We start from the raw sequence: 24,771 nt of genomic DNA, 5'->3' as shown, positions 1-24,771 counted from the left end.
AAACAGGAAGTAGAACTGTGGCTCAAAGTGGTAGAGTGCTAGCCTTGAGCAGAAAGAGCCCAGGGACAGCGCCCATATCCTGAGTTCAAGCCCCGCAACTAACACACACACACACACACACACACACACAGAGTCTATTTTTTATCTTGTAGGGATTTAATTTTTCTTTAGTAGGACTTTAGCCTTAATGGTTATTTTTATAGCTGTTGTTATTTGTTTCCTTTTGGTTGATGCTAAGGATTGAACCTTTGTCCTTGGTTGTGCTGGGTGAGGACACAACCACTGAGGTACAGCTGACCAGCCCCTGCTACGTTAGACAATTATAAAAGCTCTTTTTGATAACTTTGGGTGTCTTAGCTTTACAGTCAAACTTTTGGTTTAAAGGCATTTCCTGCTTTGGATGGGCATCTCTCTGGCCTGTAGTGACCTATAAGTATCTTTGTTTTATATTACTATCGTAACAAATTGTTACCAACTTTGTGGCTCACATTTGCTTTCTTAGATTCCTGTACATTCGAAGTTCAGCTTAGATCTCACCAGGTTAGTACTGAGGTTTCAATAGATGGTGCTCCTTTCTGGAGATGCTACATGAGTATTGGTTTCCTTGCTTTTCTAACTTTTGGAGGCTGCTTGAATTTCTAGGCTGGCAGTTCCCTTTCTCCATCTTCAAAGCTGGCCAAGCCACATACCTTTTTCCTGGTTATTGCTTTCTCTGACCACAGCCAGGAAAGGATCTTTATCTCTAAAACTCATAACATTAGATTTGAATCCCTTTGAATAGTAGAGTTTCTTAACACCATAACACCTGCAAAGTTTCTTTTACCATTTAAGGACACATTCCTCTTGGGATTGGGTCATGGGAGGAGTTGGGGGCTAGTTATTCTGCTGATCACAATTAGGTTGTTTCCTCTTTTTGAATTTAAAGAAACAGTAAAACAATTCAAGCCAACAGTGTCTTGTAAATAACTGTTTCTCATTCATTGGCCACAGTGGTATTGCTATGTCATTGTTCCTGGATCAAGGGACATGTCTGATTGTAGTTTTCCTTCACCATTCATGTAGCAGTCATCTCAGATCTAGGAACAGTTTCATTCAGGTCTATGCCAAGGTGAATGCTAGTCTCAAGAGTTCAGAGGTGGTGGTAAGGTCTTACATCAATTCCAGTTTTCCATGTTTGAGGTAGTATAGGTCCATTGTAGATATTCCAACTCCTCAAATTGTTTGGACAGTTTGACCTGGATATTTTACCCACATCATTGCAAGCCTTGAGTCGGTTGAGTTGCTATGTTCTCCTCTGCTCTTGGTTTTGTTGTTTGGTTTGCTTTAATCCAATAATCAGTATGTTTAGTCTTCTAGTATCTTAACACACAGTGAAGGCCTGAGTTACAAGGGATGCCTATGGCTACCTCAAGCCTTACTTGTTAAAACTGGAAGTCGTGGGTTGGAGGCATGACTCAGATAGCAAGCACAAGGCCCAGTCATAGAAAAAAATGAGAACAAACAAAAAACAACCCAACATCAGATAGGTTATTTAAGATGACATCCATGAGCAAGAAAATCAATCAGCTTTGTCTTAGGGTTTTAGGAAGTGATATACAATAGAAAAAGTGAAGATGAACATTTCATTTTAGACTCTAGAATTTCATCTGCTCAGGTTGAAATTATGTGTTCACCTTAAAAAAATAAAGTTGCCATGACTCCTTACATTATAAGCATGTGTAATGTAAGACATACTGTGTAATCTTTTTTTTTTCCAGTCCTGGAGCTTGAACTCAGGGCCTGGGCACTGTCCTTGAGCTCTTTTTGCCCACTTCTGGCTTTTCCTGTGTATATGGTGCCGAGGAATTGAACCCAGGGCTTCGTGCATACTAGGCAAGCACTCTACCACTAGGCCAAACTCCTGGCCCTGTGTGTAATCTTAAGTGATATTCCAGATGAGGACTTCCCCTGACTAAACTTCCTACCTGCTTTACAAATGCAAAATAAATAACTTTTTGTTTCCTTCTGGTTTATCCAGACTCTTAACTGGGTTCCTAGGAACAAGGCAGCTGGGCCCATTAGGTTCTCTGTAGAAGGCTTTGGTGTCAGGGATTAACTGTGGGTGCTGGGTCCCCAATCTTTGGCTGAGCAATGATAATGTTGCTGAGAACTCTCTGCTCCCACTTGTATTCTATGGTACTTGAGATGAGATGATGCAGATGTTAAATGGCTCAATACACAGATTTCAGACGTCAAAGCGTTTTTTTTTGTTTTGTTTTTTTTTTGGCCAGTCCTGGGCCTTGGACTCAGGGCCTGAGCACTGTCCCTGGCTTCTTCCCGCTCAAGGCTAGCACTCTGCCACTTGAGCCACAGCGCCGCTTCTGGCCGTTTTCTGTGTATGTGGTGCTGGGGAATCGAACCTAGGGCCTCGTGTATCCGAGGCAGGCACTCTTGCCACTAGGCTATATCCCCAGCCCATCAAAGCATTTTTTCTGGCCACCATTATTTTATTTTTTGGATGTCACCATCTCTGTTTTTAGACAAGGGCATTGGGCTTGTGGTCATGATACTTTCCTCCAGGCAAGTGTTGTCTGCCATATGGTGGTACTCAGGGAAAGTTGGCAGCCAAGATGGGAGTGCTTTTCTAAAATCAAAGCCTGAGACTGACCCCAAACACAGACACTACAGTGTGGCTGGGGCATTGAGTTTGCTCCTACTTTGAACTTATCCCTGCAGTTTCTCAGGCCAAAGTATTCTTAATGATATGCGTGGGATTCTGGTTACTTTCTGTAGGCTTAGTCTTGTCCTCTCTTGTGACTTAAACTTTCACTCCTGCTCCTTTACTAAGTCCAGAGGTCCATGATGTGCCTTTTAAGAATGAGCAGACTTCCCCCTGCCCCATTTGTATCCATTCTTCAGGAGATGAGCTTTGAAAAAGCAAACTCAGCTCTTGCTGTTAACATTTACTTATCCCTAGTCATTACAGTATATCATAAGATGGGCCACATGGTCTCATACTGACTGTATCCTCTCCAAAGATTGGAGAGATTTCTCCCTCCCTCCCTTCCTCCCTACCTCCTTTCCTTCCTCTCTATCATCATTCCTTTCCTCCCTCTCTCAATTCCTTCCTTCCTTTTGTGGTCGTGTGTGTGTGTGTGTGTGTGTGTGTGTGTGTGTGTGTGTATACCAGTATCAGACTTGAATGCAATCTCGAACTCTTGATCAGTTTTTTTTTGCTCAAGGCTGGTGCTCTATCACATAAGCCATGCCCCTAGCCCTGCTTTTTATGGGTTATTTTGTTTATTTGTTTTGTTTTTGTTGCCAGTCCTGGGCCTTGGACTCAGGGCCTGAGCACTGTCCCTGGCTTCTTTTTGCTCAAGGCTAGCACTCTACCTCTTGAGCCACAGCACCACTTCTGGTCATTTTCTATATATGTGGTGCTGAGGAATCGAACCCAGGGCTTCATGTATACGAGGCGAGCACTTTACCACTAGGCTATATTCCCAGCCCTTTTATGGGTTATTTTGAAGGTGGAGTCTTATAGACTTTTCTGCTCAGACTAGTTCAAACCATAGACTCTGATCTCAGCCTCCTGAGTAGCTAGGACTGCAGGCTTGAGCCATCATTGCCTAGCTCCTCATTTTTTCTTAGCATTTATCAATTGTACAAGGAAGATGTCATTCTGATAATTCCATAAATGTATATAATATATCCTCATCAAACTTACCCCTTCCACTACTCTTCCTTCTCCCTCTGTTTGAAACAATTTTGGCATGTCTTATTGCTCTGTTTTCATATATAAACACTCTGTGTATTTACTTTTACCCTATTCACTCTCATTCATCCTATCTACCCTGTCCATTCTGCCCTCCTCCCAGTGATTTCTTACTGATAAAATTCCATTTGTACTTACATCCTTATCTTCCTTAGATTCTCTCTTTCACTGACATCATGGCCAACACCAAGCCAGTTATTGTATCTGTTAGTTTCCCTTTCATCTTTCTGGCTACTCCTCAATTCCCTTTCTAGGCTTTCCTTTGACCCATTGTTGAATGTATTCATCCTCTTTGATTCTCAGTTTATACCTCTTCCTGAGCAATCTCATCCACCTCTGATTTCTTCCATCCTTGAATACTCACGGGTGCCAGAATCCTTCTTTCTAAAATACAGATCTAGGAAATGAACTGCCCTCATGACCTGCTCTGATAACTCCATGGTCAAGTTCAATATGTCTAAACCATGGTTATTATCTTCCCCACAAAGACCATCTTTATGTTGTCATTTTTCTTGACAAAGCCATTGACTTTTCCTACCCAGCATCTACTGTTGTGTCCCTTCTCCTCCATCTAGTTAACTCATTTCTTATTATCTCAGGACCATGATTTCTTCTTCTTCTTCTTTTTTTTTTTTTGCCAGTTCTGGGGCTTGGACTCAGGGCCTGAGCACTGTCCCTGGCTTCCTTTTTGCTCAAGGCTAGCACTCTGCCACTTGAGCCAGAGCGCCACTTCTGGCCATTTTCTGTACATGTGGTGCTGGGGAATTGAACCCAGGGCTTCATGTATGGGAGGCAAGCACTCTTGCCACTAGGCCATATCCCCAGCCCATGATTTCTTCTTTTCCATCACTTCTCAGTCTAGGGTGTGTAGTCTACCTGGTTTGCTCAATTTAGCTGTTTATATCATGGTCCTTCTATCTTGTACCTCTGCTAGAGCTCAAATTAACTTTGTAAGATTAACTGATCATGTCATTTCTTTTTTCCCTATAGAATCAATCAATCATTCAATCAGTTTTACTGATTATAATCTGTTTTCACTTGGTGATTTACAAACCTACCAAGATGTGCTAAAGATTACAGACCTATAATTCCTAGAGGGAGCCATTGATAACCATTAAGTGATCAATGTGGCTGTTTATATCCATTTCTCATCTCAAAACATCATGCCTACTGAAACTCATGCTTTTGTTTTACAGAATGATATTTTCCTCAGGCACTATGACAAAGGGCCATGCAGGAATAAACTCGGCCACTCGAGAGCATCGGTAATGTGGAACCGAACCCAGGTACCCTGCCCTTGAAGGAAGCATGAGCTAAACCCAATTTAGCAGTTCTAAGTATCTACCTCTTCATTCTCTCCAATCCATTTCCTACTTAGCTATGTCACCTGGGAGGTGCTAGACTTTGCAGAAGGACAACTGGAAAGGGGTGGAGGGGGCAACCACCTGATGTTAATTTATGAGCATAGTCTTGTGGACTGGTGGAGGGGCACCAGAAAGCCCAATATTTGACAATGACCTACAGAATGAATGCAGATGCTCTTCCCTCTTGGAAACCATGGAAGCACTTACCTAAAACTCTTCATGGACATTAGCTTTTGAAGGCAGTGTTCTAAAATCCTATGGGCCCCTGCTGGGCCTTAGATCTATCTGAACATGCCATTGTGTGTTTATGTGGCAGGTTCAAAGTAGTCATGGTTTGTTTTCAGTGGTATTTTTATATTTATCAAAGGCTACATTTCTTTTGAGGGAGTCAGTGGTCATATCTTAGTAATCATTATTAACATCCCATACTCAAGCTTGAGCTTGAGTTCACTTTCGGTTTGTTCTCACCCTTGATTTAGTTGTGTCTTTTTAGTCCACTTTGGGCCATTGCTGGACACTGGCCAAGGGGCATGTAAATATAATGGTCTTATATGCTTGAGATGGCATGATAGTTGTTTGGGCTGCTGTAACAACTACCCAGAGAAGGGATAACTTAAACAACAGAAATGTATGTCATGTAGTTCTGGAGGCAGGGACATCTGAACTCCAGGACCCAGCACTATTAGGTTCTGGTGAGGGCTCTCTTCCTATTTTACCTCTGTCACAGATGGATGTTTTCTGACTGGGTCCCGTATGGTGGAGAGCCAAGGGAAATGAGCAAATGCTCGAATGTCTCCTATTGTAAGGGCATGAATCCCGTTATATGGCCCCAACTTTCTTAATCAACTCCCAAAGCCCCATACCATTACCCTGGGGATTCAGGTTTGAATGTATCAGTTTTGCTTTGGTTGGCAGTGGATAGTATAGCTGGGATAATTATACACGTCGGCCGATTTGACCACTAAACTATCCTTTCTTTCTCTCTCTTTCTCTCAATTTCCAGGTGGTGGGGATTCTCGTGGGATTGGGCATCATTGCCTTGGTGACTTCACCTTTGTTGCTCCTGGCCTCTCCATGTATAATCTGTTGTGTCTGCAAGTCCTGTCGGGGCAAGAAGAAAAAGCATGACCCATCCACAACCTAAAGATCTCTGTTTGTGCTCACATGCCCCAGATGTCCAGGTTATCGGAGACAGCATAGTGATCAAAACCCCACTTAGTGATCTTGGCTCCTCCTCCTTGCCAAAACTTTGGAAGTGCCTCTTGTGTCCAGACTTTGAACTTGCCTACAAGCATTCAGCTCTGAAAATGGCCAAATCTCTCTCGTGCAAGTGTTCCTGTGTCACAAGAAACCCGGATCTACAGTCAAGACTGTGTGTGTGTATGGAGCATGTCAGAGGAGCTTGGGGGTTGTTTGGGAGGAACTAATGATACATCGTTATTTTGTCATCCAAAGGATCCCACGGGGCTGCTCACTTTCTAGCCAAATTCAAGGAGCCTGAGTTAACATTCAGTAAAATAAATGTGTTGTCCCGGTTGGCAACATAGATGCTAACTGAGAGAAGTCTGTTCTGTGTTGATTTGGCCACCATGAGAAACATGGCAGAAACCCATGGATGGGGAGGGGTGGAGGATGAAACTGCACCATGAGGAATTCTCAGAGTGAAGCAAGCTGTTTATCTTAGCAGTCAGTATCTGTGATGACCACTGGCTGTGCCATTCCCAGCATTCCCACTGTGACCTGGCAGAAGCACAATAGCTTTCTCTTTGTGTGATCTCAGCTTCAAGCAGGAGGGTTGTCCCTTCTCAGGAAAAGGGTTGCAGTGTGGAAAACAAAATGCTCTAATTCCCCTTTTTGTGTATGTGTGGTCCTAACCAAAGCACTGTACCATTTGTGCCATGTACCTAGTCCTTTTTGCTTTTGATATTTTAAAAATAGGAACTTTTTTGTTTTGTTTTGTTGTGCAGGCTGATCTGGACTGCAATCCTCCTCACTTATGCTTCCTGCCTAGCAGGAGATGATGGGCATGCACCCACCATATCTAATTTTCAATTGGTTAAGATAAAGTCTAGTAAGCTTTGTTGCTCAGGCTGGCTGTCTCCTGAGGAGCTAGGATTACAGGTGTGAACCACCATGTACCAGTTGCAAATGTTACATTTCTAAGGTGACCAACTCCTCTCTTATGGCTAGCAACAGTGGTCTACAAAATTGTTTTATGGGGAGTATGGGGTGCAGTGGTAAAGCTAGAAAACAGGGACCTTTTAAGTATAACCTGTGGGTATAACCTCACCAGAGCTGGCATTGAACCTGAAGCATCCATCAAAAGTAAACATTAAAGTCCATATGTATGTACATCTAGAGTCATGATGTATAGTCCACTTAGAATTTCTACCCAGTGGGTATGCATGACTATACCTAACAGTAGACCCAAAATAACTCCTTTCTTAAAACCCTTCCCTGTGTGATAAAATGGTTTCTCAAGCTATTTTGTGTGTGTGGTGTATAAGTGAATTTTGATTGTAGGTTTATAACTTGGCCAATAGTATAGATTCAGAAACATAACTCTTTTTAAACAATGCTTAGTACAATATCATGCCCTCTCTATAAAAATACTAATTTAACAGAATTGTTTACATATTTTCAGGCAGTTCAGAGGAGCACTCTCTTCTCAGCACAACCTAACATGGCTCTTCCAGCAGTTGAGACAACCGAGTGCTTTCTTTGTGGTCAGGCCTTTGATAAAACAACAAGATAAGGAATAAGATGGAAATGCTTCAATAGTTTGGATTTATATCATCTCACTGTGGCCTACTTTTTTTTCACTATACCATTAGTCAGGTTTGAATAACTGGGTTTTTTTTTTTTTTTTTTTTTTTTGCCAGTCCTGGGCCTTGGACTCAGGGCCTGAGCACTGTCCCTGGCTTCTTCCCGCTCAAGGCTAGCACTCTGCCACTTGAGCCACAGCGCCGCTTCTGGCCGTTTTCTGTATATGTGGTGCTGGGGAATCGAACCTAGGGCCTCGTGTATCCGAGGCAGGCACTCTTGCCACTAGGCTATATCCCCAGCCCCTGAATAACTGGGTTTTGAAAAGATAAAATACTTTCTCCAGTGGCAGAATTATAATCAGGGATACCATATCAGGACTATTTAGGACCCTAGCATATTTTCTGAGATAACTGGGTAACTAGATTATTAGACTGCTGCTATCCTGGACCTATTATTAAAGACTGATATTTTGTTTATGTAGTGGAAATATCCTAAGTGTATTGTGTGTGGGGTTGTACATTTAAAGATCTTTAATTCATCTGAAAATATTAATATCTGACATATGTGTAGTATGGCCATGTAAATTTAGTTTGTTTAGAACCTAGAGGGATAGAGGGAAACTCTAGAATTTGTTAAATAGCAGCCAACCAAAATCATTTTTAAGTCATGTATTAGAATTTCTCACTCTCCAATGACTTTATTTTTCTTTGAAGTTTTAAGAAAGCTTCCGGGAAAAAAAAATACCCTTGTCAATGTATGGATGTATTTCATATTAGCACAAATATAAATGTTACTTATGTTTGCATAGTGAATTTGCTTTGTTACTTTATTTAATTTGCTTTATGTTTATTTGGTGTTACAATGAGGCTGCCTCATTATAGAAAAAGGGTGTTTCTCATTGCTCAGGGCATCACAAAGACTCAACTGAAATTGGATTTTTATACCAAGGATGTCAGTTGAGGCAACCCACTTCTCCACTAGTAAGCCCCGAGTTTGCTTGCACAAAGACTCTTTAAACTGGCAGAATTCAAGTAACTTGAAATGCTGTGTTCTCAGAGGAAGAGCTCTTGAACTTGCCGTTAACATGGAAGAAATATCTGTGCTATTTCTTTGGCAGAATTGAATTTGTCTTCCCACAGAGGATGACAAATTCATTTATTTAAAAAAATTGTTCAGTACATGAACATGAAATTAAATCATGAAATATGTGTGAGATTGTCAGAATGAACAGGAACAAGTGGGTACTCAAACATATCTCTGGCAGTAGGCCATAGTGCAAGCCAGACTAGAGACTTGGTGTATGAAGAAGAGAGCTGACAGTTTGACACTGGAAGCCAATATTCTCATTTTGATCATTAGCTACTGAGAGCTTAACCTTGTTTCGTCTTCTCTCTGACAGCTTTATTTTATCCTAGTTAACCTCTTTTTATTCCAGAGAAAAATAGTACAAGTGTTTGGATGTCATGACCAAAGCTGTTTGGTCATAGGACTAGCGGACTCCATTCAGAAATCTCTCAGCACATTGTGATTGGACTGTAAAAACCCATAGGATATCATGAGAAAACATGTAGTTGTTGCTTCTATTCCAGGGACTGGTTTCTTGGTAGCAGGCAGGGGACTGAGGAGGAAAGCCACAAGGAAGCAAACATTTGAAATTTAGGCCTCCCATTTGTTTGTAACATGAATCTTGGCTTTGGAATCTGTACTTTGAAAGCGGCCTTTTAACAATAATTTCACAGTGTGAATTTTCTTATAGCCTGCATCAAAAGACAAAACAAAACAATGAAACAAAAAACGAAAACCTTACCTATCTGGGTCTCTTAGAAATTATTCATCATCTACATTATATATTACTTTAGCCATCTAAAGAGGTTCTAAAGGATGTTTTCTTTCTGTTCTTGAATAGCTGCCTGTGCATGTAGAATCTTGTGGTATGTGTGTGTGTGTGTGTGTGTGTGTGTGTGTATGTGTACTATTACAGAAATGCCTTAGATAAATGACATTTTATAAAGCTGTCGGAATTGATGCCTGTGGGCTGTTTCATCTTATGTTAATGTTCATGTTCCAGGTTATGTACTTAAGAAATTGCAGTTGTATATTTTGCCAGGATGTTTATGAAGAAAATAACTGTTTGGGTCACTTGAGCTCTAATAAATGTGATCAGGGAATCAAGTGTGTTCACCTTTGTAGTGCTGCACAATTTTAGACTGTGGTATGAATTTTTCCCTTTAAGAACCAAGCAAATTACTATTAAATCCTAGGTTCAGAATTTACAGGAAGTACTGGAATTTTCAGTATCATTGAGGGTAGTGATACCTTGCTGTCTTAAAATATCTGACTTTTTTCTTCTTTCTTTCTTTTCCTTTTCTTCTTCCTCCTCTTCTTCTTCCTCTTTTTCCTCCTCCTTCCTCTTCCTCTTCCTCCTCCTCCTCCACCTTATCTTCTTTTTGCTCCTCTTTTCTTTGTGCGTGCTTGTGTGTGTGTGTGTGTGTGCGTGTATGTGTGTGTGTATGTATGTATGTGCATGCTCTCAAGTGTAGTCCTGAGGCTGAACTTGGCCTAAGCCCTGTCCCTGAGCTTTTTTTTGCTCAAGACTGGCACTCTACCCTTGAGCCACAGGTCCACTTCAATGCTTTCTGGTGGTTAATTGGAGAACCTTGAGTATCATATCTCCTGAGTAGCTAGAATTACCAGCAGAAGTGAGCTACTCATGATTGGCCTTGTTTTTTTTTTTTTTTTTAATTAGCTTGCATTCGTTAGAATGGGTAGACTTCGTGCTTTTCCACACCTGTTCACTGTATCCATTGTCATCCTCCTTTATCATTCTTGTCACTTTGCTGCTGTGTGTCTTAAAATGAGGGCCAATGTAATACCTTTACTTACTGCTGATATATTTTCGCTTAGAGAGATATTTCACACTGCCAGTATATACAGGAATTGATCATCAGCCAGAGAATCAACAATACAACTTTCTTACCACCTCATGTAAAACACTGATACATGTCAAAACCATTTTTTTTCAGTTCAGTTCAGGGTTGAACTAAGTGCTCTCTGAGATTATTCCTTATCTCCCAAAAGTCTGTTAGAAGACCCTATTTCTTTGTGAAGAGTTTTAAAGAACGGTATTACAATAAGGTGTTAACTTAGGGTCCTTTCCATCTCATTAGTATTCAAAGTAGGACTTGGCTAGTTGGATACTGGAAGTTGGTTAACCACTAGCACTTGTGTTTCTACAAGACTGAAAGCTCATTTTCCTGTATTAGTGTTGATGTCTTTTTATTACATGTTGGTATATTCTTTCCAAAATGATATCTCAGTGAGAATGTTTACAATCAACTTCCCATTTAAATTTTGTTTTCTAGTAATTCAGTTTGGGGAAAGTCAGTAAGATTCATGTACAAACAGTTTGGGGGATTATGGTATTTTTTTCCCTAATGTCAACATTAATTTCATTTTCAAAGTACACTCCTTATTTGCTAAGCTTGAATTTGCATTCCCAAAGAAATATTGAATGAAGCATTTTAGATAGCAGTGATTTTAATCAATGCTCTAACTAGCAAACTCATTGCAATGTAAATTATGAATTTGGAGAATTATAATTAGTTTTTTAAAGTAATTCAATTATTATCATTTGTTAGATAATCTCCTTTTCCTTTAGATCCTAAAGATTGTGTCTAACTGGATGAGAAAGAAATGAATTTCTGCAAAGAATTTGTTTATGCAACTAGATGTTTTATTTATTTAAGCTATTTAAAGGATTTTGAAAACAAGCCTAGGAGATAAATGGAACAGACATTGGGTTCATTTCCTAGAGAAATCTGACTATTCCTAGAGAAGTCTGACTATTAATGAGTGCTAGGCAGAAAGAGAATGTGGGACTCTGTTATCAGTGAATTCAGGCCTGTCTTAACTGAAAGATCTGTGCATTCAATAGAACACACCCCTTTTTAAATTATCTGTGTCTATGGAGGTAGAGGTAAGACAATAATTTATATTTCTACTTTATATTTCAAACTATCATTTACAGTCTGTGTTTGTATGTGTGTTTTCCTTTTCGTGTCAGCCCGGTGGCTTAAAGTTAGAGCCTGACATTTTCTTTTGCTCAAGTCTAGTGCTCTACCACTTGAGACACAGCTCCACTTCTATTTTTTTGGTTGTTAAGTAGAAATAAGAATTTCATGGGCTTTCCTGCCCCGATTGCTTCAAATTGGGATCCTCAGATCTCAGCCTCTTGAGTAGCTAAGATTACAGAAGTGAGCCACTGGTGCTTGGTTTCTACGGTCATTGTTTTGATGTGTGGAATAGTATACCCATGGAAACTGGGCAGCCCTTGAGTTCATACTCCCCTCATCTCTGGGGCTCAACCAGAGGACAGAAGAGGGTGGGCAAGTGAACAGAGAAATAACAAGGCCGCATGCATCTGACTTGCTGATATCAGAGCCTCAATGCTCACTGAAGTTCTATGCTTTAAATTCTGAAGTGCTTTCCTTTCCAGTGAAGTACCCTCCCACATGTGCCTTTTGATGTTCACAATCCAGACTCAGTGATTGGTAACTCAAATTCAAGTTCTCTCCCATCAATGAATGTTACATAGGTAAATGTTTTTGTAGGCCTATCATTTAATAACCAACTGGCAGTTTCAGAAGCTGGAAAGTGGGTCTCTAAATAATGGACATACTGAATGAGTTTCTGGTGTGTCTATTTTCTATCCTTATGGTTTCCAATGTTATCAGTTTTGTATCATATTTGTATCAATTTTGCTTTTGATATTAAAGCCAGATTCAGGTTTTTGATGAGAAGGAAATGAAGTCTAATGTTAGACATTTTATCTTGAGGTTCCTTAATGACCTGGTTGTGATTTGAAGGTGCACGTTTACTTTTGGGTGAGAATGGATGGATAGTTGACCTTAATGCTATTAGACACATTCAACAGAGAACATGTAGTTTTTCTCAAGGTGAATTGGGACTTCTGATTATTGATCAACATAGGTTTATGTTTTAAACCCAAGATAATTCGCTTAACTAAAAGCAAACACATTTAAATCCAGCTGGCTTGTCCTGAATCCCAGCTTAGCCCTGGCACTTTGTTACACAAATGAAATGCATGTGAAGTAAGGTTTAGATAGGCTTAGCAAGTTCAGTGACACACAGTCATAAAACAAGTATGTGACATCTTCTCTCCTCTACTACCTTCTGCCCATCCATTGGGGTTTGGGGTTGGGGACAGGCACCCAAGTTGCAGTTGGATAACATTGGTTCCAGGCATGGCTCTGCTCCTGAATGGGTTTGTGTTAGAGGGCCAACCATTTCTCATCCAGTGCCGTCCTATTGTAATCTCAGGTCAGGTGAGGAGGACAGAGTGGAATCCTAAGGATCAAAGTGCTCTTGAGAGATGGGACAGACAGAGGTGGGAGAAGATGGGGCTGTTGTGCTGTGCATGCTATGACTGTCACTGTGGGTGACACATTTCCAACCAGACACTTCTCTGAAAGGAGATCCAGCCCGAAACACACTCCATGATTCCAAATGTCTGCTGTGGAGGTATGGTCTTCTCCGATCATGTTTTGCTTTCGTAGTTTAAAAATTAAAAATCCTTCAGTGCTGGGATGTTGCTCAGCAGCAAAGTGCAATTGCAATGTTTTAGGTTCCAGATCCCCAGGGCCAAAAAAGAAAGTAAAATTATAGCTTTTTAAAAAAGCAAACAACAAAATCTTTCATGTCACCTTTTCATGAAGAAATGTAAGCAAAACGGTCTTAGTTTATCCTGCATTTATAATGCAATGGATATGTAAAGAGCAAGTGCTCAATTTATAGCAACGCAATGATTTCTGCAAAGGGAAGTTTATGTAAAACCTTGTCTTATATGTGTTATAGAAGGCCTGTCATGCAAAGCTTTTTTGCTGTTGATATTACCCTAAGAATGTAAGTATTACTATGCCTACACCTGCTCTTAATTTCCAGATGAGAAGTAAAGACTCAGCAATTAGGTAACATGGCACAAGGCTTTATCATAGCTTGGTGACAAAGCTAGAATCTGAACCCTTGGCTTTCAGGAACACCATCCCCTCCCCCTCTCTCCCTGAGACCTCATCATTATTTAAGTTTAAAAAAACCCCACACATTTGATACTTTAGTTTCTGTCACCAGTCACATCTGACTGGTTGTGGCTGGGTCGTCTGCCTCCAGTCATCTGGAGCCAACTCTCCAGGTGCTGTCTGGGCTGTGTTCTAGTCTGGGACATAGGTCCCCTACAAACTCCAGATGTTGTTAGCATCCAGCTCCTTTTCAGCCTCCCATGTAGGTGGGCCAGGGCTCAAGTCTTCACACTCAGATCTCTTTGGTTTCCTCTCTCCACATCTTCAACCTCTATTTGCGTTTTTGCAACTATCCGGGAGATCATGTTGGTCATTTACAAAAGGAAATTTAACTTTGTAAATTGTTTCTCTGTCCCTCCATATCAACTGTTTGCCCAAGCAATGGAATCAGTGTGATGATGATGATGGTAATAATAATAAGCCACAAGTTCAGGGGAGAGTTAAGACCTAAACTATGGGTAATTCTAGTAGCAGATGAAATACATGACTAATTTGCCTTCATAGAACAAGCTCAGAGAACAATGGCAAAGAACTTTATGGTTTGTGTGGAGCTCTTGGTTGGCACAACAAAAGTTACTTGGGAAATTTCCAAAGACAACATCTGCCAGTAACTATATTAAAAAAAAAAAAAGAAGAAGGAAGCCATCAGTGGTCTTATTTAAGACTCACCACAGACTATTCTGAGTGTGTCAGTCTTAAGTGTAATATTCATTTTTCTCTTCCAGTATGCATTTCATAGTCTGTGAGTTGAATTAAGTTTAAGGTACATATGTATATGTGTTTATGGCAATGTATAGGATTGTGTGTGTGTGTGTGTGTGTGTGTATGTGCATGTGTGTGTGTGAACTAGTAGAAGATAGGTAAGTAGACAAGTGAACCAGGTAGTACACAAAATTATGTCTGCATTTCCAAAAAACATTAAATTAAGGTAAAAAAGTTAGATACTAATAAATACTTTTGATATCATTTTGAGTTTTGAACTAATATGTGCTTACTTCCCCCCCCCCCCCATATTGCTTGAAAGTCACAGTAATCTGTTCGCCCCATTTGCCATGAAGCATTTCCACTTAGGCCTTTTCACATTAGAGTAATTTTAAGAGTAGACATGGTAAAACACAGTGCGATATTTACCCTTGATATTGCAAATACATCATAACCAAGACATAAAACTACCATTTGAAAGTCTTTACGATTAATTTCTGTCATCTGCTTTTTAATTTTATATTTTGATAGTATTGGAGTTTGAACTCTGGGCCTTATACTTGCCTAGCTCCTTTCTTCTCCCTTCCCCCCAAAAAGGAGGATAAAAGGAAGGAAAGGAAGGAAGAAAGGAAAGTAAAGGAAGGAAAGGATTGGGGAGGGAGGAGAAAGAAGGAGGAAAGAAGGAAGGGAGAGAGGGAGGGAAGAAGAGAGAGAGGAAGGAAGGAAAGAAGGAAGGAAGGAATATGAATGACCATCTTGCTGGCCCAGATCTGGTAAATGCAAGGAGAATGTGGAGGGTCTCTCCCCTGGGGTTCTGTGGTGAACATACTGGATCAAGTCCTTCCCAGGTTGTTAGGATTGTGAGCAGCTCTGAGGAGGACAACATGGCTATCGGGGCTCTTAAACTGGTGTGTTCCTTCTGCATAAGTTCTTAGCCACAGTGTGCAGGCTAATCTGACAGTGTAATCAGCTGAATTACAACGGGAATGCTAGAAACAGGAGATGGTTACCGTGCTACTGCCACAACCCAGACAGCTTGGAATGGAAGCTTGATCCAGAGTAGTGTCTGCAGAGGATTGGAAAAATAAATCAAATAGACAAAATGCAGAAAGCCCACCAAACCAAAAGCATTTTTGGCATTTGGGCGATAGCCATGCATAGAACTAGTGCTTTTGAAGTTTCTCATTGTGATGCTATTTTCTTGCTTGAGAATTTTACTGTAATAAATCTTAGAACTGGTACACAATTACTATCAATCTTTCCGAGAACCAAGCTTAAAATGGGTTTTGTTAATGTGAGGCCTACAACTGGGACTCACCCTGACATCATTTGGGCAACAAAGCAGTAGTGAATAAATAAAATGACTCACAGGAGCAGCAGACCAAGTGCATAAACAGAAGGAGATGTAGCTCTACTTAGTATATAGATTATAGTTTAAGTTAATTCTTATTCTTTATAGTTTAAGATAATTCTTATGAAACTAGGGGACAGAGGAGAGTTGCTTATATTCGTGATTTCATCCATGTTTAAGAAATTATTCTAAACAAATCATTCTCTTCTATTTTGGGGAGAGTCAGAGACTCTGGAATCTATCAGAAAAACTGGAAATGGAGCTGAGTTCTGAGAACGTTGGAGGAAGTTGATCGATCATGTTGTTTTCGTTTACTTGGAAAAGAATTACCTTTGAAAGTCAATGAGGTGTGTCTTTCTCTATTGCTGCCACTCTGTCTTCTCAGGAGACCAACTGGGGTAAACTAATGTTATGCACTTCCTTCTTGTACAGGAAGATCTAAAGCTCATTAGCAATACCACTTAGCTCTGCACCTCTACGTTATTATAATAGATGATCAACCCAACTTCACCAGAATATTCTTCTGCCCTCTGTTCAGTGGAACTCCTTTGTACATCTGATAGAGTAGTTGTTGGAGCCCTACTAAATATGATCAGGAAGGAACAGGCAGGAACAGTGTGTTCTGGCCAAACTGGCCTTCTACTAATCAATAGCCATTACTTTACAGGGAGGGAAGACAAGAAATTGCTGACCAGAATGTAGATCAGAAGGCAGCATGGCCTTCAATGTATCAAATAAGTTTTGCCTCCTGGGAGAGCTGTTGCCCCAACTAAGGGAAAGGGAAACTGGAGGAAGTTGGGCCATTTTGTTTCTAAGCGTCACTGATGTTGGTGTGTAGGTGAAGGTTCTTTGTTAATTCCATGTACACACTTGTGTGCAGAGGGGGAATGATTTCAGAATTGAGTTGTAGGTGGTTGGTTTTTAATAGTTAAAAGAAAACTCTTGACTTACAAAACTATGTTTTATCTGTTTTCCTTATAATTGTTTCCCAAGGCTAGATACTTGTCTGTTTCTAAGTCTTTCAAACAAGGAGATTTTAAAATCTCCCTTTTAGTTTTGTTTTTGAACTCATCTGTTGGTTCTTTTAAAGTCTTGCTTGTTTAAAGTTTTCAAAAATTACTTCATAGGCTCAAGGCTCTGGTGGCTCGTACCTATAATCTTGGCTTCTTAGGAAACTGTGATAGGAAGATCATGGTTTGAAGGGAGAAGGGGGAAGGAAAGTCTGTGACACTCTTATCTCCAATTAACCACGCCAATGCCAAAAGTAGAGCTGTGGTTCAAGTGGTAGAACACTAGGCTTGAGCAAAAAAGTTCAGGGACAAAAACCAAAGCCCTGAGTTCAAGCCCCAGGAGAGACACCAAAATAAAACAAAACAAAACCCAACCAAACAAATTAACCCCCTAAAGATGGAAACCTAGACTTTATAGCTGGCAACTTGACTAGAAATTTGCCATAAATTCTTGGGCTAAGATATCAATGTTTTAGAAGAGAAGAATAGAGCAGAAACTGACATACATTTGGAACAATTGTACAACTCAACCATGATCAATGACATAAGGTATATTCTGTCTTACCATATTTTGATAACTTAGTATTATAACTTAGTATTATTATTTTGGTAATGTAGTAAACACAAGGCCCAGTTCTGAACCTGTGTATTAGCTCTAATTTCACATATCTATTGCTTGCTTGGTGAACTAATGGTTTCAACAGACACTTTCACATTAAGAGGGGCCCAATACTATTTGAGTGAATGGATGATTCTCTTATGGGAATGGCTTTAACTATCTTCTTTTTTACTGTTTCATACTAGGATTATTTAAGAGATTGGGCCCTGATCGTCCCACTTCTATATTACAGATAGTCCAAGGAACTGGGACCACAATTTTTCCAAAGCTGTGATATTAAACAATGTTCATTTGGGATCACTTATCACTTAAATTCTGGTAGACAGGTATTTCTATATAATGTTGGAATTAGGAAAATAAAAGCATTCTTTTTGTTGATTTTTGTAAGAAGGAGAACTTTTATTTTCTCATCTTAAAAGTAACAGATTTTAAATGTGTTTGGAGGTATAACTGTAGACTGGAGACATACATCTAATTTAAAAAATCCATATTTCTCCTTATGTTGAAGACCAAAGAAAATATTAATTCCTACTTTAGAGGAAGGATGAAAGTAAGTAGTCTTTTCTCTAACCACCCACAAGTGCCAGCAACTCAGAATGTTTTTCCTGTTCCTTCATGTTTTAAACCCAAACTAGTTAAATGAGATATTTTATTTAGTTTTATTTTTTCTTTATTGTCAAAGTGAATTACAGAAGGGTTACAGTTTCATACATAAGGAAGTGAGTACATTTCTTATCCAACATGTTACCTCCTCCCTAATGAGGGATTTTTTTCCCTCTCAATAAGCTATCAAGCATTTACCTGGGTCTGAGAATAAAAACAACAACTCCCCCGCCCCCAACTTAACATGCCTGCCTAATTTTGACAATCAAAGGTCAATATCTACAAGCAAGTTTGCTTTTGCTTTAATCTGTGCCGTGTATGACACTATATTTCTTGGCTGCTCTAAACCAGACTGCCAATTAGATCCAAATGTGTCAGCCAGACTCAAAGTAGGTACTAGTGGCCAAGTTTCCATAAGCGGTTATTGCTGATTGACGCCTGCAGCAGCCTGTTGATTTAGAAATAGAAAGCTTTTCTCATTTTTCATCTTGGGGTTGGGAGTTGAACTAATGTGGAGGAGAAAATCTTAGAACAGTCAGATCTATTTTCCTGCCTTTCTTTCCTCCTATCTTCCTCTCTCCCTCTATCATCTTTCCTTCCTTCTCTTTTTCCTTTTATTCCCTCTCTTCTTTTTTCCTTTCTCTCTTCCTTCTTTCCTTCCTTTCTTCCTCCTCTTCCTCTTCTGTTTTTATCTTTTATTTTATTGTATTTGTTTTTTTGAGACAGGATGTAGAGGCTGGCCTCAAACTCAATACTTTCCACCTCAGCCTCTTTAGGGCTGTGCTGCTACAACCAACATTAACTCTTCGTTTTCTTTTCAATACAGGAAACACTCTGGATATTAAGAACCTGTGATTCCCTTGTTCTGATTAGAGCACGAGTTTCCCTTCCTCAGGTTGAAGGGAAAAGGAAAGGAAAGAACATTTCTGGAAGAATAGCTCTGGGCTTGCAACTGTGTTTGCATTCAGTGAGATCCTCAGATTCTCTACTGATTATAGAAAACACAGATTCACATTTAAGTTACTGTTGAGGAAACCATAGCCTGGGAAGAAAAGTACATGCTTTTATATTGCACACATTCTAACGGACCTCTGTGGGTGCCAATGGCCAGTGCTATTTGCACTCACTGTACAATAATGCATATGTTTGTATGTGACCGCCTTGTAACAAAGAAGAGATTCATGCAAACCTTGAAAGAATAGTCAGAAGGGGGCCTGAAGTCTATTCTAAATTCTAACTAGGAACTTAACCTGGGAGTTTCCTAGATTAAGAAAAGGAAAATTAAGACCAAGAATCTGATTTCTAGATTTCAGCTTTTGCATTGATACTTAAAGACAGCCTGTTGTATGTCCCATCTCCGAGCTTTTCTTTCTTAAAACCAGAGTAGTGGTCTAAGAAGTCAACTGCACCCATGGAAAAGGACAAAGAACTGTAAAGGACAGAAAACCAGCTTCTTTGGGATAAGTCATACAGTCTGCACTTGGATTTTCATTGACACCATCTGGGATGTGTCTTCCTCTCTCCCCCTCTCAAGGAGTCTCTCTCTTAACAATGAGTCATATGGGGCCTAAAGCTCATTTGTGGTACCCGTGAATTCTAGAAAGTCAAAATGCACTCATTTGAATTTATGTTTAAATATTCTTTCTCCCCTGAGCTTATTTTTAAATTAACATGTAATTGGATGGTTGGGACTGTACCACCCCCACAATGTGGGTGAAGTATGCTTCAGTTCTAACTTTCAGGGAAGGGAGGTTTTTAAAATTGTAACCAGAACTTCTAGCTGTCATGGATAGCCTAGAGCAGAAGTTTTGTAAAGTGTCACAAAATAAATACTTTAGGCTCTGCAGGCCATGTGGTCTCTGTAGGAACTGCCCAGTTCTGCCATTGTAGTATGGAAGCAGATATAGGCAGTGTGCAAATTAATGTGTGTACTTATGTTCCAATTAAACTTTATTTATAAAAGCAGAAGGAGGGCCAGATTGGCCAGTGTATGTAGTTTGCCAAAACCTCTTCGGAAAGACATCTGAGGATTCCTGTGTACATGACACTCACAGCCCAGCATATAATCCGCATTTAATAATTATTTAAATGAGTACATATATAAAGGGATAGTAGAACTCCTCTTAGATGATCAGCTGTGTTATAAATTGAAAAAGGAGTAGACTACATTTTTGGATAGATGTAAAAATAAAACATGAGAAACTAGGATCCCTAGAGCTTGCAAGCAAATTCTCACACAGAATTCAAGCTTTCCAACTCTTTTTCATGCTGCATTATGGAGCTCCCTTTGTCTATCCAAGTTTATATTACTTTATACTTTATTCTACAGGAAGCTGCTGCTTTGGAAAAGAATAATATTAGTTTCTGCTTTATCAAAAATAGCAGTCTGTTCAAACAGGCTTCAACAATACAGTGAATTTGTTGGCTGATGTAAAGGAAAAAGTCTAGATACAAAGCAGGTTCCAGGCCAGCTTGACTCAATCACTCAAAGTAAGAACCCAGTTCCTAGCTAGCCACTTAATTGCCCTTCACTATGAGACTCCGCCCTATGGGGCACACCTTAAGGTGTTCTTGCTTAGAGGTCTTATTTTGTCTTTGGTGCCAGTCCTGGGGCCTGAACTTGGGGCCTGGGCACAGCCTCTGAACTTTTATGCTCAAGGTGAGAACTCTACCACTTGAGCCACAGCTCCATTTCCAGGTGTTTTTTTTTTTTTTTTTTTTGTCAGTTAATTGAAGACAAGAGTCTTCTAGACTTTCCTGCCCAGTCTGGCTTTGAACTGTGATTCTCACATCTCAGTCTCCTGAGTAGCAAGGATTATAGGTGATCAGCTTCCTCAAACTATTGATGACCTTGAAGGATAAGAGAAAATACATAAAAATACATTGACATCTGTCCTGGTGGAGGGGTGGGGGGAGGCTGAGATTGAGTAGTTGCCAGTTTTGAAAACAAACCAGAGAGTGGACATATTCTAGGGAGAGGAACATCTATTTAGTTTTGCAAGAGCCTAGCCATTTTGTTTAGCCCAAAGTCGTATTGGGGCAAGTGGAGGAGGACCACTTCGTGAAGTCATCTAGAATCAGCTTTGACCTTTAGGGTGACATGAGCATTGCTGAGCAACATTAAGCCAGCAAGGAATGACATTGGATTTAGGACTTAGAAAACAATGATGCTGATGGCTTTGTGGAGGGATCAGGGACGCATGCTCTCGAGCCAACCAGCTGCAGGTAGTGTAGTGATGACAAGGATGGAAAGGAAGCAAAGAGTAAGAAAGCCATTAGATGGGATGGACCAACTGGACCTGGGAGAGGGAAAGATTTGATGAACCAGAATGGTTTGTGGACCCTCCTTGGTTCCTATATTTGCATTTTTGCACATTTCCCCACAAGACTTGTGGATATGAATCAGAACAGAAGTGACAGTCCCCTGGCAGTGTCCTAGTTGCTCAAGTCAGGGAGTCTCTGTAAAGGTCTGTAACTTTTTTTCCACCAGTATTGGGACTATGGCTGAGAAGCTTAGAGCCTTGGGCAGATGGAATTCAGACATATCCACAGAGCCCCTAGGCTGCTCAGCCCCTTCCAGTTGACTGGGTAGAAATGATATTGGAGGGAATCTGTCCTCTCTGTGTCATCTCCTTTGGCTCCTCCTGTCAAAGAAACATGTTCTAAAACTTCAGAGCTCCTGCCAACCCTGAGGGGAGAAAAATGCCTTTTGTTTGCTGTTGTTTAGAGATCCTGGCAGAGGGCGTCACCCTATGTAAATGCCTGGGGCATTCTGGCGGTGAGGGCACAAAGCCCTGTGTCCCTCTGTGTCTCCGCCAGGCCCCACAAAGAACATTTGCCAAGCCCAAGTGGGGAGTAGGGGCTGCAAGGAGCCATTGTACTCGCCGTGGGAACATATGTCAGGAATATTGTTCTACCACTGCAAAAGAGTTCCCAGTATTGCTTCCTGGGCAGCATCGTTCATTAAGTTGATGACAGTAGCTGCTGCTGGCCCAGCCTGCAAGTGACAATGAAGGGTAAATGATGCTCAGAGGTGGCAGATCTTAGCTTAGCACCTCTGAATGGACAGAGTTGTGGGTAGGAGGTGAAATGAGCGCATTATTTAATAAAGATTAGTTCTCTTACATATACTAAATTATTATTTTGATTGTACAAATGTGTACCCTGTGATAGTCCAATCTATTCATATGGTATATACAGATCATATCATATCAGTTAACATTTCCATATCAAACATTAAAAAAGAAAGTTGTTGTGAATAAAGAACCTTATGCTTTCCCAAGCAGGCACTCTACCATTTGAGTCAAGTCCCTAGCCATTTATCTTTTTTCCTCACACCTATAATTCTGCCTACTCGGAAGGCTGGGATATGAGATTCAAAGCCAGGCCAGGAGGAAAAAAATTCTGTGACACTCTTATCTCCACTTACCCACCAAAGAGCTGGAAGTGGAAGTGTGGCTCAAATGATAGAGCACTAACTTTGAATGAAAACATTAAGGGACAGTGCCTAGTTCCTGAGTTCAAGCTCCAGTACTGGCAAGAATGTTCTTTTTTTTTTTTTTTAAATTAAGATGTAATGATTGTACCTCTTTATAGGGCACAATGTGGTATTTCAAGACAAGTAAACAATGGTACAAATTATACAAGATACAAATTATATCAGATAATTAGCATCTCTACTTCTCATTATTTCTTTTTAGTGGTAAACTTCATGCTGCTTTTCTTCTAGTTCTTTGTAGAATATATTCACAAGGTTATTGAGAACTATTCTGTGAAACACCAGGAATGATTCCTTCTGTCTGATTGTGTTTAGGAACCCTTCATTTTGATTGGCCCTTTACTTAGAAAATGTTAGAGACTGTGGTTAAAAAGGGATTCTAAACTGCAATGTAGTGTCATGCTATTTTTACTAAAGACGCAGGAAGCTTTCCAAAGCTCAGCCTGCGTGAGTTGCTTTTCAGGTAGAATGGTCCCAGGTCATCAGTGAATGGGCACTGCAGCTTTAGACAAAGGGAGCATGTGGGATGCACAGAGAATGGACCACAGCTATGGATGCTAGATAAAACTTTACAGCCTCTCTTCCCTGAATCCCTCTGCTTCTTTCCCATCTGTAGAGATGCTCATCCCCTGGTAGTATCACAAAAGAAGAGGTGCTTCAGACTAGGTTTGAGGCAAAAGTGAAAAAAGGAAGCAATAAGGAGAATCCCTTTTACTCCAATTCAATAGCCTATATACAATGCTCTGCCTATGTCAGGCATTGCAGTATGGGTGAGGGTCAAGGGTGGAGCATCACATAACAGGTGCTTGACATCTACAAGGACAGACAGTCTTTGGAAGAGGGAGAGAGATAGTACCCAGTGATTCTGCTCATGAGCACCCTGGTTGCTGCTGGCATAGAACTATTCAAATATTTTGACCACTGCTGCAGTAAAAATATAATTTACGGAAAAGCTCAGTACACATTTACATATACGCCTTCAAAAGTCATCTGAAGCAATTCACATTTACTAAGTGATAAATGCCCTGAATGTGTCTTAAAGCAATTGGTTTATTAGTTCAATAAAAAGAAAATACGAATGGGGTGATGGCTCAGACCTATAATCTTTGCTATTTAGGAGGCTGAGATCTGAGGATGGAAATTCAAAGCCAACCCAGACAGGAAAATCTGTGAGACTCTTATCTCCAAAAAGCCAGAAGGGATCCGGTGGCTCAGACCTGAAAAAAACAACAAAATCTAAGGGACAGCACCCAGGCCCAGAGTCCAAGCCCCAGTACCAGACAGACAGACACACACACACATACACACTCACATAATCTCAATCTTGTTAACTGGTGGTGAGGTGGTGATGTTTGCACAATGAAAGTACAATGTAAGTAAAGAATTTATTTGTACCTGTGGACAAAGGAAGTTTGACAACCTTGTTCCTCTTTTGCATAAACTGCTCTGGCTAAGGATACCAAGTTACCTGTTTATAACCAATTTTCTCATAAAAATACTCCAATTCTACTGTCCATAAAAGAAAAGACTAAAACTAGATGATCCTCAGCTGAGTGCTGTGGCTTATGCCTATAATTCTAGCTACTTAGGAGGCAGAGCTGAATGTCTCTTTAAAGGCAGTGGAGGCAGAAAGTCCCAACACACTTATCTCCCATGAACCAGCAAAAAGTGAAAAGTGGAAGCATGGCTCAAGAAGTAGAAGAGTGCCAGCCAATAGTGATAAAACCAAGCTAGAGGTCCAGAGTTCAAGCCCCAGTACTGGCACAACAAAGGAAAAACCAAATGAGTGCACTGGTCAGAGAACCTCAGGATCTGTGAAGGAATGTCCATGCTAAAATGAGAGGAAACAAGGACAAAAGCAGAGAGGGCTGTTTGTGTTGGAAATACAAACTCTATCACTTGTGACTGTTGAGATTGATTTAAATTTCTTTGTGGTTCTAATAAAATGAGGTTCAAGATAGCTGTGCACTATACTGGTAGCTACTTCTTGGTAATGAACATCAAAGTAG

At 40.3% G+C, this 24,771-nt stretch overlaps 1 protein-coding gene across 3 annotated transcripts in view; it reads left to right on the top strand.

The window, feature by feature from the left end:
* Nucleotides 1–7,976, top strand: part of Rnf144b (ring finger protein 144B) — a 161,120-nt gene extending 153,144 nt beyond the window's left edge. For all 3 annotated transcript variants that reach the window (XM_048348403.1, XM_048348402.1, XM_048348401.1), the window contains exons 7-8: nt 4,951–5,040; nt 6,122–7,976. In XM_048348403.1, coding sequence (XP_048204360.1) covers nt 4,951–5,040; nt 6,122–6,262 — 231 coding nt within the window. In that variant the 3' untranslated portion in view covers nt 6,263–7,976. The remainder of the gene's footprint in view (nt 1–4,950; nt 5,041–6,121) is intronic.
* Nucleotides 7,977–24,771: the final 16,795 nt, after the last annotated feature.

Source organism: Perognathus longimembris, chromosome 6 (genome assembly GCF_023159225.1).
Source record: "Perognathus longimembris pacificus isolate PPM17 chromosome 6, ASM2315922v1, whole genome shotgun sequence".
In the NCBI taxonomy this organism is placed as follows: Eukaryota; Metazoa; Chordata; class Mammalia; order Rodentia; family Heteromyidae; genus Perognathus; species Perognathus longimembris.
Note: the sequence above shows the minus strand (reverse complement) of the source record. Positions and strands in the feature narration are given on the sequence as shown.